The sequence below is a fragment of the Chaetura pelagica genome, unplaced genomic scaffold (assembly GCF_000747805.2).
Source record: "Chaetura pelagica isolate M959 unplaced genomic scaffold, ChaPel_1.0 scaffold174, whole genome shotgun sequence".
NCBI classification, from domain to species: Eukaryota; Metazoa; Chordata; class Aves; order Apodiformes; family Apodidae; genus Chaetura; species Chaetura pelagica.
The window spans coordinates 2,179,555-2,194,807 of NW_009953722.1; the positions used below are offsets into that span (position 1 = coordinate 2,179,555).

General features: G+C 37.0%; 1 protein-coding gene across 1 annotated transcript in view; it reads right to left on the reverse strand.

The window, feature by feature from the left end:
- Positions 1–14,913, reverse strand: part of CASP8AP2 (caspase 8 associated protein 2) — an 18,804-nt gene extending 3,891 nt beyond the window's left edge. Inside the window, 7 exon segments of the mRNA XM_010000497.1 lie at positions 1–2,034; positions 4,887–7,387; positions 9,793–9,908; positions 10,904–10,978; positions 12,106–12,206; positions 13,719–13,799; positions 14,838–14,913. The exon segment at positions 1–2,034 is cut by the window's left edge and continues 8 nt beyond it. Of these exon segments, the coding sequence (XP_009998799.1) occupies positions 1–2,034; positions 4,887–7,387; positions 9,793–9,908; positions 10,904–10,978; positions 12,106–12,206; positions 13,719–13,799; positions 14,838–14,886 (4,957 nt within the window). The 5' untranslated portion in view covers positions 14,887–14,913.
- Between the last annotated feature and the right edge of the window lie 340 nt (positions 14,914–15,253).

Here is a 15,253-nt window from a genome sequence, read left to right on the forward strand (position 1 = left end):
CTTTCCCTGAAGCCACCTGATCAGATGCTGGTGAGGTAGATGGCACTGCACGCCTAATCTTTACAATAAAATGATCATTGGATTTCTCCATGATTACTGCTTGCATTGGTAGGCTGGGGCGACACTGAAAACCAGGAACAACAGGCCGACTTGTCCATGATGAAGAACAACTTGATTTGCTGCTTGAGTTATCAGATTCTAAAGCCAAGTGAATGTCTTGCTCAGTGGCATCCTCCTCTTCCAGAAGTGCATCTTCACTGTAATGTGCGCTGAGAACGCCCTCAGGAGCTGAGCTAGAATTATTCTCAGGTTTTAGAAAGCTGAGGTGAGCATCGGATTTCAAAGGTGATGGAATAGTTAAGGAAACAGCCAAATCTTCAAGGAGGATAGAAGACACAGAAGATTTAGTCTTTTGTAAACTGCTTTCATCTTCTTTGCCTGAAGCTGCATTTGTAGGAACATCAAACATACAGCTTTCATCTAGCACATCTGGATCAACAGACATCTGAAGCCGAGATGCTAAAGAGGGAGCTCTTACAGGTGAAACAAGTGGCCAGTTCATGTCTTCTACTGCTCGAGGTTCAACACAAGCCTCTTTTGCAGCAATCTCTTGCATCAGTTCAGCAGCATGGCTTCTGTTTTTATGACTGTCTAAAAACTGTTTTTCTGGAGTCCTAAATTCCCACTCATTTCTGTCAATATTGCCACCATTTTTTTCCAAGAGATCAGAACCTTGCAACAAGCTTTTGAAAATCTCACCCATTTGAGCATCACTTACAAGATTAAAGGTAAGACTGGATGCTTGCTGTTCTGTGAGAAGGTCATAACTGAAATCAGACTTGTTAGCTTCCCTGGACAGCTGGAATCCTTCCTTTTCATATTTTACACCCTTCAATGGAGTGATAGTGCCTTGCAAATTATTCTTTTTGGAGAGGTGAACTTTGGTTTGGGAATTTCTTGTGTTATCAATGGAGTTAAGACATTTTGTCAAGGCAGGTTTTGGTGCATCTGTTTTATTTTTCTCATGGTGACCCTTATGTCGTTGATAATCCACAACTTGCTTTGAAAGGATATATTCTTCAGGCTTTTGAGATGTGGCTTTCAGGGACTTTTTTCTAGATCTTTGCAAATCATTTTTATGACTGATCTTGTGTTTTTGCTTTCCTGCTCTTTTAAACTTCCCTTCGTCCCTATCATTTCCCATACTTCCCACATCACACAGTTTTATTATCATTCTCCTTATCTTCTCAAACAAGTAATCAAGCTGTTCATCTACAAATTTCCATAACTGTTTTTTCATATCAGACACTTGTTGCTCAAACAGACGGTCCACTATTGCATTCTTTTTAACTTGCTTAAGTTTGGACTCTATAATATCACAGATACTCAATTTTAATGTCTCATCTAATGTAGACATCTTGGAAAAATTCAAGTATTTTATTAACGATGTAAAATTTTTGATACCAGATTCTATAATTCTGTGAAAATGCTGAACTGGGAAGTGTACCTTGAACTTCATGTAATTTTTCCTCATCTGTTTTCGTATAGCTCTTAGCATCTGCATGACTTCTTGTACATTTGAAGGTTCCACAATAACATGAACTATTTTTTCAAGACTAGCAATGCTCACAGTTTTATTTTTCTTCATATCCTTAGATGATCTCAAAGTCTGATTTTTATGCCTCTCTCTGTTCTTCTGTGTACTTACTTTCACAGAAACAAATTTTCCATTATCCTCCTTGCAATGCACGGTTTTGCTCTTCTGATTCTGCGGACTACGGATCAAATTCCGTGTCTCAGGAGAAGTTTTTGGTCCTGACATTTTTGTACTTTCAGACCCTCTTTCTGGCTTAGATTTTTCTTCATCACTACTTATGATTTCTCCTTCTTCTATTTCATCTGAAGAGATACTCAGCTGGGACTCCATCTCTAAGCGTTCATCAGACATGCTAACTGGATTTTGATTTTCTTTGTTTACTTCCTTTGACAAACTCTTTGAGGGACAGACGACAACTGTACTTTCAGGATTTAAATCTATAAAAAGAAAACAGTTTTCTAATTATCATAAAGAATACAATTATAAACAGACATTTTCAGAACAACCTGAAAGACACTGTAGACATTTTCAGAAAAACCTGAAAGACACTTCTGTAAACTGACCCTTCAAAACTGTTTGTTTGAATCTACTAACGACAATGTGGGAAGTCAGAGTTATAACAAGTTAGAGAGTTATAACAAGTTAGAGAGTTATAACAAGTTTGCTTCAGCAGCTGCTAGTTTAAGGGCAAAGAACACCTCAACATTTCACCAAAACCATGATCTATCTCACAAATATATCAATTGAAACCAGAAAAATAAAGCAGTTTCCATCACTATTGAATTTCTTTAACAAGTTTTCTGAACACTGCACAAGCTGTATTTTAACTTTAGCATAGGATCATAGAATGGTCAAGGTTGGAAGGTACCTTAAAGATCATCAAGCTCCAACCTCCCTGCTATGAGCAGGGACACTTCACACTAGACCAGGCTGCACAAACCTCATCCAATCTGGCCTTAAACACCTCCAGGGATGGGGCATCAACAACATCCCTGGGCAACATATTACAGCACCTTACTACCCTCATGGTGAAGAATTTGTTCCTGATGTCTAACCTAAATCTACCCTCTTTCAGTTTAAAACCGTTACCCCTTGTCCTATCACTGTCTTCTCTGATGAAAAGCCCCTCCCCAGCTTTCCTGTAGCCCCTTCAGATACTGGAAGGCTGCTATGAGGTCTTCCTGGGCCTTCTCTTCTCCAGGCAGAACAGCCCCAACTCTCTCAGCCTGTCTTCACAGCAGAGGTGCTCCAGGCCTTAAAGCATCATTGTGGACTAACACTTAGGTACAACAGGTGGCTTTTCTTTCAACGGTTTCACAACAAAACCAAAATATTTGTATTCAACTATCTTTTTCAGGACTGATAAAGAAGTTCTCAAAGTCTTCCAATAAACTGACTTAGTAAACAAAAACTACCTATTTTGGCTTTTGATGCATTTAAGATCATACCAGCACTGTAACTAAGTGCAAGCACAAAGTTTTTTCTTAGAAATTTTGGAGAAAGTCTCCATTTCATATTCCTGAATGACAGGGAAGAGGAATGAGATATGTGAAAAAAAGGGCTACACTTCTTCCAAATGTCTCACTGTTTCACAAATAGATTTAATAGATATTTTCTATTTTGAGATACCATTAAGTATGTATTTAATAATTATTTAAAACCCAAACCAGATGCTATTTGTTGAGAATAAGAAGCAATCACAAAGCAGCATGTTACAGACAATGAAAAGGCAAGCTCATTTCCATCATACAGAAATCCCACTGAAGTGCATATGTATTGATTAACGAGATTTGCAGTTAATTTTAGGCTTGCTGGGCACTCTAGTTAATAAAACACTCTTTTGTTCAATCACATATAGATTAGGCTGCTTAATGACCTCTAACAAACATTTAATCTCATAAAAGATCATATCTAAATTGACCTCCATAAAAAATGAACACGATTATTACTAGCATTTTAAAGCAACATATAAAAATGTTTACTTTATACAGATTCTGCAAAAGCAAACCCACATTCCATCACTGTCTCCATTTCAGTTTTACAAGGATCAATACCTTCTCAAACTAATCATTTCAGGAAAGTGGTCAAATACAGCATTTATATATGTATCCCTGTCCTGCAGAACACTGAGTACTTCATGTCAAGGTCCAGAGAAGCCACAGCCTCCTGCTAACTTAACAGATGCAGAACATTTGACATGCATTATCATTAGTCAGAACTCAAAGACAACGAGGCATCTAACTTCAGAGCTAAAAATCACTGCTCTGCCATTTAGTAGCAAGTTCTGGACAGGATGGATTCCTCTAACTCAGGAAAACACTGCAAAATTAGAAAAATACTTTTATATGATGTTCATCTACTTGGATTCCAGAGCTCTCCTGTTCTGCCAGGTATTTCACAGAATATAAACTACTGTAGGAATGAAATATAAACTGCTAAAGGAATTAACACTTGAGAGTAGCTATCTCAAGCACAAGGGACAGAATTCCAGAGTAAACCACACCAAGATTAGCAAAAAGATCTAAGGATTATGCTCCTGAATGTAAGAAAAATTATTTAAATGTCCCTCTACCATTCTCTTCTAGTAGGCAACCTATAAACATCCAGGAGAACTTTTTATTAGTTTCAGCAGTACATTACAGGAAATGTTAAATTCACACAAGATGCAACCTTTGGGTCACCTGTTTTCTCTTCCTGCGAGTGTTGTCACTGTATTTTATTTCCCTGTCATCTCATTTAGGAGTTAGCTCTTACATCACTAATGATTAATCCTAATGTTCTATTTGTTCCATGTTTTCCCCCACTGACTGACTCACAATTAGAAAATATATATAAAAATTCACACTGAAATTAATTCAGGTGGAAAGCACAGCCTTCTCTCACCTGCCATTCCCAGAAATTAAGTCTCAGGTCCTCTCCAGCTTCCTCACAAATAAATACTTGGAAGAATATAATTCTAAGTAACTTTTGCCTCTACAGTTTCAGAGACAAATCTAATGAGATCTACTCAGACCTAACTGCAATTAAGAAACCTATATGTATTTTTTTAATAACTTAGTGCATAACTCAACCACTCAGCTGTCAGTAGTGACAAGCTCCCAGTTTCTACAGCACTACAACTGACTGCAGTCTTGGCTGCACTAGAAACAAGAACGACCACTGAAACTTGCACAGCTTAAGAGGAAACAGTTTATATTTTTGAGAAAGCAGTTAAAAGATGTAATTCCTGCGTTCCATGAATGGATATTCTATGTCTATAAAATAAAGTAGCATATACATATGCAAATACCTTTATTATAACTCTTCACAAGACCTTTGCAGGGACCTTCCATCTTAAGTGCTTTAGCCAAAGGGCGCATTGGACTGTTCAGTGGACTGATCGCCTTGGGAATGTGCCTCAAGTGATTGAGATCAATGCTCAGTATTGAGCTGTCATCATCAACAGTAACTTGGTTAGTTTCTCTCTCTTTAGTTCTTGGACACATCTCACCACTAAGAGATGACGTAGTACTGATTTCAGTTAGGTCTGGCTCCAGATCACAAGCATTCTGGTCAACTAATGGTTCATACTTCTCAGTTAACATAGTTTTGTCAAGTGACTGAGATGTACTCATATTAATTTTGCAGTTATTCTTTTCCTCCACAGGAAATGCAACATTTTCTGAAGCCAAGTGACCACTGTCCTTCACCACTTCCATTAAACAGTCTGGTTTTTTTTCACTAACATAATCTGCAACATCACAGGACTCCAGGGCACCAGAACTTTTGGCTTCCGAGTCATCTGAGACAAGGTTTTGAGAATCACGCTGGTCTGCTGAGTTTCCTGTATCAGCAGCTGGCCACACTTTATCTTCCTCTTTCTTGTCTTCTGCTGACTCTGGAATGGCTCCCTTACTTTCACTGACAGGTTCAGATTGTGCCACTTCTGCTGCTGGTACATCCTGTGTCACACCCACTGTCGCCAGCAAGTTTTCACACTCTGGCACACTCCCTGTCACCTCCAGAGGCAAAGATTCTGGGAGACCTGGATCTGTCTCTGCCACTGCTGTTGCTGAGACTTCCGATTCAACCAGATCACCACTCTCTGCTGCTTCTGACAATGTTTCAGACAATGTCTCAGCCTGCACCTCATCAGGAACCAGTATCTCTGCTGCTTCTGGTGAGGCCTGGAGCTGTACCTGGCTCACGTCTGCCTCTGGTGAAGTTTCTGAGCTCAGTTCATCAGTTGTCACTGCTGACAATGCTTCAGGCTCTGCTGGATCTGCTGCTGCTACTTTCAAGGCTTCATTTTCACAACTGGCTGAAATGGGCAGTGCTGGTGCCATGCTGCTTTGAGCTGCACTGTCCAGAACTTGCAGCATTGAACTAGTTTGCTCTGTGAGACCACAGTTAACAGGCTGGGCAGAATCTAACAGTTCTGCCTGCAGTGTAAGCTCTGTACTTCCCTCATCAGTGGCCTTCTGGGAAGGTGTTATAAGTCTATCTGTTGGACATTGTTTCTTAGCAGGAGAAAGAGTTAAATTTAGCTTTTCCATAAAGCTAAGTTTTAAGTCTTTGCTTTTTGTCCCAACGTGATCGTCTTTAGTTTTGGGAACTTTCAACCCATCTGCTGCTCTGAACTTCTTTTTCTCACTTTTTGTAACATCCTTATCTCTCTTGGATTCTTTTGCAGATTGGTGAGAAATCTCTTTTGCAACTTTTCTTTCATTTCTAAAATGTTTATTGTCATCCTGATTCTCTCTTTTCCTTTTCTCTTCTGTTCTGTGTCTTTCTGATTTGGAATGTGCTGTTTCCCACTCATACCTACTACTATTTTCCTTCAAGCGTGCATATTTATGCTCTCTGCTGCTGGAATTAGAAGGTGAAGTCCTTCCTTCTCGAGAAGTATGATCATTTGTTCCCCTGTCCCTCTTGCAGTTGATGTCTTTTCCTTTTCTAGACTCTTCCAAACGACATTCACGTGATTCGTGAAGACTCTTTGAATGTTCATTCTTTGAGTGTGGACTACTCCTTCTACCAGACCTCCTCGGTTGCTCTTGTAGCTTTTCATTTGCTTTATTTTTTTGGCCTGCATTTTTTTCATCTTTATCATGCATTTTATCATCTTTTTTTAATACATTTTGGGACCTCTCATCAGCATACAATTCGCCCTTTGTCTGAAATCTGTCTTTACCAGCAGTTTGTTTCTCCCAGGAAGAAACACTCCTTTCTGCTCTTCTTTCTGCACTTGGACTGCATTTGTGTCTTATGCTCTGACTTTTTTCTTGCAGCTCCTTTTTACTAGCTTTCTCTGAAGGGGTTTTCAGCTTTTGCTGAGGATCTGAATTCCCCTCTTCACCATCACGGTTGCTACAGGTAGTTACATTGTTTCCAGTGCTCTGATGTACTTCTCTTTTGTACTTGTTGTCATTTCCCCTACTATATTGTTCATTACTTTTAATTTCTTTTCTTTCCTTTCTGTTGTCCTTGTTGGAACTGTGGTCATAGTTGGGTAGACATGTTTGAGGACCACCATTGCAGAGCTCTTCAGGAGGGCATGTGGGTAAATTTGGAGTGTTTCTTTTTTCAGAGCTAGACTTCCCACTGTCCGTACAGTGAGATGAGTGACTGTGGTATGTATCTTTTGAACACTCATTTTTCATTCTGTGCTCCATCTTTATACTGTCACCTGAATCAGAAGATCTGAAATTGGAATCTTTTGTCTTACACATCTCAGAGCACCTTCCATTAGTTGATCCTGGAAGGTAAGTTCTGGTGAAGCTACTTCGATGACTGGGAAATTCTGATAGCCTGTTTATAAAAATTTAAAAGAGTTACATTAGTTCTTTTGCAGTTTATTTTAAACATAATTTTTTGCAACCACATCCCTCTAAAAAGGTTTCATACTTTCAGATTAAAGTTGAAAAAAAAGTGGGAAAAACAGACATTTAATAATTTCCATTAGCATACAGTGAAATAATATCATTTGTATACATATTTTCCAAAAAAAATTCATCTAAGTAAAAAGCATCTGTGGAAAAACAATGTATTTGGTCTAATTAACCGATTTAGTAATTAAAATTCATATTTACATGTCCAGAAATAGAGGCTTCTCCTAGAGAAAAAAAATATTAGTGATCTAAAATAAGAGAAATGCAATAGTTTACTATTTGGTAAAATGGCAACCACAAGAATAGGTATTCTGTGCCTATGCTTACGCTACCCAATAAACAAATAAGCAACCACGTTTGGAACTTGCTGCAAGCTATAGAAAACAAGTAGTAAATTAAAATAATCAAGCTCATCAAGGCCACATGCTACTGCTACAAGGTCATAATAATAAAAAGATCAAATTAAAAAGGGCACATGTAGACTGTGCGGCCCAAAGTCTTACTCATTACTGATGGAACTCAAAAGTTACCTCACTGGACAAAAACCAAACCAACCAACCAACCAACTCCAGACAGACATTTTCTGCCATATTCAACAAACCATTTCATTAAAATGATGGGATTAAAGACAATGGCAACCTTCTTACATATTCTCCCCTATCTAAAATGAATGAATGTGTGTAATCCATGCAAAAAAGAAACAAGTAAAAGTCACACCAATAAACGATGGCAGCAAATCACCAGATGCACGGCTGCTTTTCAGAGTCAAGGATGAAGTGACTGCTGAACAGACATTTAGTTTTGGCCTAAATTGTACATTTGTTGTAAGGAATTGGTTCAAGTGCAAAATAATTACATATTTATTGCCTGTACAAAATGGGGTTGGTTTTGCTTTATAAAATTGAACACTGATTGGCTGATCCAGTAAATTTAAATATGTAACGATCAGCTTATGCAAATGGCTCTGCTCCAAAAATGTGACTCTGTGATGTGAACTGAATATTGAACTAACAATGCTGCAGCTGTTGTCATCCAAAACCCTTTTCTGTATTTCTGTTTAACTTTGAAAGCTACTGACAGGTTTTCACCATGCCTTAGGCTGGCTACTAAATCTGCATACATGTGTGATTAATGTAATTATATGCAAATGCTGGTTTTCAGTTTGGGGCTTTTTTTGTTTCTTTTTCTTTTTTTTTTAGGTAAGCAGTAACAATTGCCCTCAAAGGTACTATCTTTGAAGTGGTCTTTAGAGACACATAGAATGCTTAAGATGAGCCAATTCATTACAGACCATGCAGCAGACAGGACATACTTTAAGAAGACCTCAAAGTGCCACTTTCCCCATAATTTTCCATGATGGATACCTCCAAAACACGTAGAACAAATACCTTGTTCATAAATTTTCATCACCATATGAAGGTATTGAAATGGAGTTTTGAACTCATGAGGGTGAGTACCCAAACCCAGACAATATTTATTTTTAAATCCAGAATGATACAAACGTGTGAAAATGAGAGCTATCATGTCAAAGCCAATCAACTGAAAGAATTAGTTAAAATCTCTTGACCTCCATCAGAATATACCTGGTCTTTTTATGTATTTAGTTTTTAAAAAATCATATGCATATAGTATGTCATAGGAACCTTCTTCTTTATGAAACTTCTCGGTGCAAGAAAATATAAAATGGTCAAACTGAAACACAAACAAACCAGTGATGTGGCTGACATCATAAAAATGACAAGCAAGTGACCTCATGATATTGCAAAAGTGACAAGCAACTGACCCCTGCTCTGGTTTCCAGTGGTTCAGAGACCTTACACTCAGCTACTCTCCCATGCATAATTCAATATTTTAACTCCTTGGAATAAATTAGTAGCACACAGAAATCACTAAAAACTCTGACTGCTACCCTCCACCATTAGAAACAGGGCTTTTGTATCTTGCCATGAAAACATTATATAGTCTCTTTATTTATTTTCATTTGCTGTCTGAAACTTCCTTAAAATTCACATCTGAGACCATAAAACAGACTAGTTCTGAAGGTGAGCTATGTAAGGCTTTGAAATGCTAAATAACCCACCAGAAATGGGTGATTTAAGAAAACAAACAAAAAGAGTTCAGGCAAACAGTCACTCTGGATTCTTCCCTCTTAATTAGAAACCAAAGACCTCATCAAGTAAATACCCATTTCCTCTGACTGTACCAGTACTAAAACACAAAATTATTTACTAAGTAATGATTTTCTTTATTAGTTTTACTTAAAATATGCACAAAATAAGCAGAATCAGACAAAACACTGTTTTCAGTTCCACTGTTTAGTGGTACCTTTGATGGAGATTACTGATTTCTTCATCCTTACGGTTAATTTCCACTCTTGCTGTTTTGATAAGTGCTGAAATATTCTTTTTGAGAGCTAGATTTTCATTCTGCAGAATGACATTCTATTTTGAATAGATAGAAAAAAAGAGAGCATGTAATGAAGAAAAGTGCAAGACAATCATTAGAAATCAATCAATCAATTAGAAGACAATCATTAGTCTTGTCATATGCAAACTGACAGTCGAACACACAAACTGTTTTGGAGAAGTAAAAATTAATTCAGAATTATTGAGATTCAAAGGAGGTGTTCTGTTGTTTTTTTTAAACATCACTCATATTTATGCTCCTATTTGTGGTCCTAGTAATTAAGATGTTTTAGGCATACAATTTATTAAAACTGAGATATACCATAAAACAAGTAACCACAAAGCTAAAAAAATAAAAAAAGGTAATGCAGCCCTTTGCTTAATTTTTTTACTTGATCTGTTGTCTTCCTGGTTCCTGTGTGTCAAATGAAAGCCTTTCCAGAGAAAGAGGGTAATGGTATTTCTTTCAAGGTATTAAACCCAACTTTGGGTGCTCTATCATTCTAACATTCCTAGCTATGATGTTCTAGAATCCTACCACTCAGTCCTAGAGACAGCCCCTTCTCTTAGTAATTGTCCTCAGCAAAGCCTGAAAGGCAGAAAAGTTTTGCACAAAACAATACAGAAGTGTTACAGGGCAGAGGCTGCTCACCACTGCAGTGTCTAGAACCTTTGGGATTTACGTGTGATACACAGCAGAGAAAATTGCAGAATTGCCGAAGATAATCTAATTATATAGAACGGCACAGCATGGGGATAATAAATGTTTTCAAGCAGCTAAAGTCTTACTGCACACGTTGTGAAACAAGACAATGTACCTACTGATTGTGTCAGTAGGCTACCTAGCAACTATTCTAGGCAGAACAAGCTCCCAGCACTTACTTTACAGGAAGTAAGTAAAGAGGTGCTTTACAAACCACCTGCATGATGGATTAATTCTAGAAAGCATAGAAGTTAAGTATCTCTCAAAGAAATACTCAGTTTGCTTTACATCAATCATGACAATCATGTTGCCCTTTGAACTACAGTACCTGTGCCTGTATTTCCTTAAACTTCTTCATCAACTCTTTAATTTGCTGCTGACATTTTCCATACTCTGTCTGCAACTGTCAAAGAGAGAAGAATTCACAGAAGTGGACTTAAATACACAGAAAAGTTACTCCTCTAGATTTGTAGTTAGCTAACATCACAAGTTGTATTAAAAAGCTAGTTTTTTTTCAACACTAAAATATTAAAGCCATATTAAATCAAAAAAGCTTCAATATGCTCCAATAGGTATATAAGTCTCTAAAACATCACAAACACTCAGGTAAGAGGAAATACACATGTGCTTGCCCAACAGTAATAGGCTAGGGAGTAACATGAAGCCATATTATTGTGAAATTAAAGACAATTATCAGGGAGCAGGAGTTCTCAGTGCCCTACAAATGGGGACTTGTCAGATTTTATATAATACAAAACAGATAAGGAAAAACACAACAAAAAAGTTACTACTAACAAACCTGATCTGCAAAAATAGGCTGCAAAGAACATGCTCCTGTTGAGATCACAAAATTAAATAAAATACATTTGGCATGAGCCCTTCTTTAAAAGTAGATGGTGGCAAAGCTTTCACAGAACAATGGACAACTTTCCTATTGTCATACTTTACAGTCAAAAGCTTTCAAACTCTTAAATTGATCTTTTCATCACTTACCACACTCCTGGAGGTTTTGCTCCTGCATCTTCTATAGTGAATTGTATCTCTGGATGTCTTTCCCTTTCACTCCAAATCTCAAGTTCGTAGTTAAGATGTGTCTTATGGACCAGGACAGGTGATGCTACATGAGCAACTGTTCCACTAATTGCTAGAAGCAATTGCCTACTACATGGTAGTCTTCTGTCTCAAGGACACATAAGATTAATCCATGACATATTGGCTGCAGTCTGGTCAAATTTATTGGGAGAAATGTCAAAACTAGCTCTGTATCTGGTATCTGAACAGCTATTTAACTAGAAGGAAATTATGGTACACTTTCCCATAACACAGCTTATATATGAACTGAATGCAAAGGACATTAAATGAGAACTGAACATGTCACAGGCTGATTCATTCACTCTGATAAACCTGTTGACCAAACAGTTTATTAGCATATTTTTTGCATTAACTTCATTTTTTGCACTTTACACAAGACAACTTGGAACAAAAAAAGACCCAAACCACCAGAATTATTTTTTTCACATCAGTACACACCTCGTTGTAGGATGCTTCCTTTGCAGTCCCTTCTTCAATTAATATCTCATCAAACAAATTTAAGCTGTTTTCAGCTGGTGTAGAATTTGGAGCAGAATTTTCTGTAGAAAGAATATAAATAACTTAAAGAAAAAGATGCTTTTCTAGACAGGTTGCATTGTGTCACTGAGGAACACATATGATCTTATCTGGAGAAATTCCTATCCTGAATTTCAACATTTATGCTTGTTTAATTGGAAATTCTTGATCCAATTTACATTGACATAAAAGGTAACAAAGGGTATTAAGAGTTCAACTGAAAACATTGCACTAGAAAAATTAAGATACACAGGACACCTAACAACAAAGATATTACAGTCATAAAATGCACATAAGCTGTTTTAAGTCAAAGGAGATCTCACTCACATTAAGTCTTCCTAATTTACAAAGCAAGAAGGGCTACACCTTAGCAGTGACCTGAGGTTTCACAATTCCAGAGTTATTTAGATAATGGTGCTTTCTCCTCAAAGTCAACCTGCGTGATTGTTCACCAAATAGACATTGCTGACAGGACTTGAGTTGTGACACCTCTGAAATACAGCTTTGTTTGCTTACAAAGAAGTGAAGTTAGCTATCAAAGCTGCACTTCAATCCTTTGGACTGTACCATAACACAAAGGACATAATTAACACAATGCAAGAGGACATGCAAATAACAGCGCATCTACATATAGCAACAATCTCACCAAACCTCTTTTTGATAAAAAAATAAAAAAGATCACTCAGAACTAGACTAGAGAAAATATTTCCTCTGCATTAAGTTATTCCTACTTGCACCTTTTATGTTTACTAAACCATGCACCTCAGTATGTGAAATCCAGACTTAGAGAATACTTCTGTATGCTGTAACACATAAAAAATAGCAAGAGAGAAAGAGATGTAGAGATGTTCTATGTCTGTAGGGTATAGTACAGTCCTTCTATAAGGACTCAGTGGTCTTACAGTGGTAAGGTCAATACTGAAACTTTTTTAAAATACTAAAACCAGTATTTAATGAAATGGATACACTAAAGATTCCTAAAAGCAAGACGTGCTGGGTCTGTATTGTTTTTACCTTCAAAGAAGTTAAAAGAGGAAATTAATTTACGTTAGCTTGTGAAATTATTGAAAAAGTCAAAAGGTTAATAGGATTGACTGAAAGTACTGTTATCACACAGAAACTGTGTTTTGAGGCTCTCACTGGGGATTCAGTGATCAGTGACTGTTGGTTCTGAAACTACTAAAAAAACCCAACCAAACCCAAAAAAAGGGTACTTTTTCCAAGGTAAAATGTCCTATATCAAGACATAGATAGAATAGCAGAGGTTCCTCTGCACTCCCTTATATGTCCAAGCCTCTTAAAATAGCCAGTATCACATTATAACGACCTCATAATCATTCAGCTAATTGTATCAATACAGAAGAAAATTATTAAATCTATTTATCATGAGTGCCTTGAATTTAAACAAGTAGCTCACTAAAGTATATGTCACAGCAGCTACATGTAAACTTCAAACTAAATGTTGTTTAACTTCAAACCAGCCTAAGAAGACTCTATAATGCTCTAAGCCAAGCAGTAGGATACAACCAACCTACCAGGAACTGTCAATTCATTGTCCAAGCCATCATAAATGTCCACTGAGCTCTCATCACCTTCCTTGAAGGGAGAAGCTCCATCTAAAGCCAAAAAGAAAGAAAAAAAACCACAACAAAGCAGCCAAAGTAAAAATGTAGTCAATTCCAACCTCCATATTTCCCATAAAAACATGTGTAGCTATGGTCCTAGATCAGCAGAGCACAGTGAAAGGAGTAGCACTGACTAGTAAAAGACTGAGGATTTTTATCCAGCAAGCTACTATGGAGAAAAGGTCTTTAGTCACCAGCTAACAGTCTTGTGAGATGAATTCCTAAATACTACATGTGCATCAAACCAATTATATGGCTTTAAATACAAATAAAATCTTAAATTGTAAACTGAGTCAACTTGATCTGAATTTGACACTTGTTTTCTAGAATACTCTGAATTAACAAATAAGTAATTAGTATGATAAAAATCACTTATGTTAAAAGAAACATTTCTCACTGAACAAAAAGCATTGTAACAGTCTGTATCATAATTCAAATAATTTGCTTTAGCATTGCCATGTATTCACTCACAAAGTGGTTCTGTAAAAGTATTTTAATCTAAATCTCCTCTGTCTTCGTGACATTTTCCAAAGAATCTTATAATTCTCATCTTCTCTCTGTGAATCTCCCAGTTCTGCAACAGATTTTTATCATAAAGAAAAAATAGCAGCTCTCACAAAAGTGTTAGATAAATCACCTGTGGAGCTGGGTTGAAGTACCTTCATTGTTGATATTATACCAGATGATTGCATGTTTTCTCTTACAAAACAGCAAACAAAGGAACAAACCCCCTAATATGTCCAAATACATGCTTCATTAGGATACAGTGAAGGTTAAATTACACACTGTAAAAGCACAGGGGAGAGGCCAGTTCCAGCCATCATCTCAAAACATTAGAAATCCAAAGTACACTGTTAAGGTTTAAAATCCAAACTTACTAATGAAGTCTGGCTTACACTGATACTGAGCCACAGACATTCAATTCCAGTTGAAGCTCATCAGTATTTGTCTCAAATTAAATGGTTTCTATTTTATTTTCCAAGATTGCTTGTGCTAGTTCCCTGCAAAACAGAAAGCAGCACATCTTACCACCATAAGAGACGTCAAACAGTCCCAGTCCATCCTTATTTGTTGCCATGATACAAGCCCCCTATAGCTTCTCCATCTATGGGTAAAATATAACAGGAAGAATAATGGATTAATTCACAATTTCAGAACAACACTGTAAAACCAAATCATCTTGAAATAACACCTGAGCTATCTGTGGCCCTTGCTTTTTAACAGAATCCAGCACTAGAATGAGTAAACTCCTACATCAAGACAACAAAGATCTGTCAAGAAAAGTAAGAAACTGACTGTTCTGTAACATAAATTCATCTGTAAATAGGCATTCAGAAGATCTTCAGCTGTATTTTTTATTTACACCTATCCAATAGATATCTATAAAAAAGTTTTTGTAGGAAATCAAGCACTGCCTTCTACGAACAGGTTACCTGAACACCTAT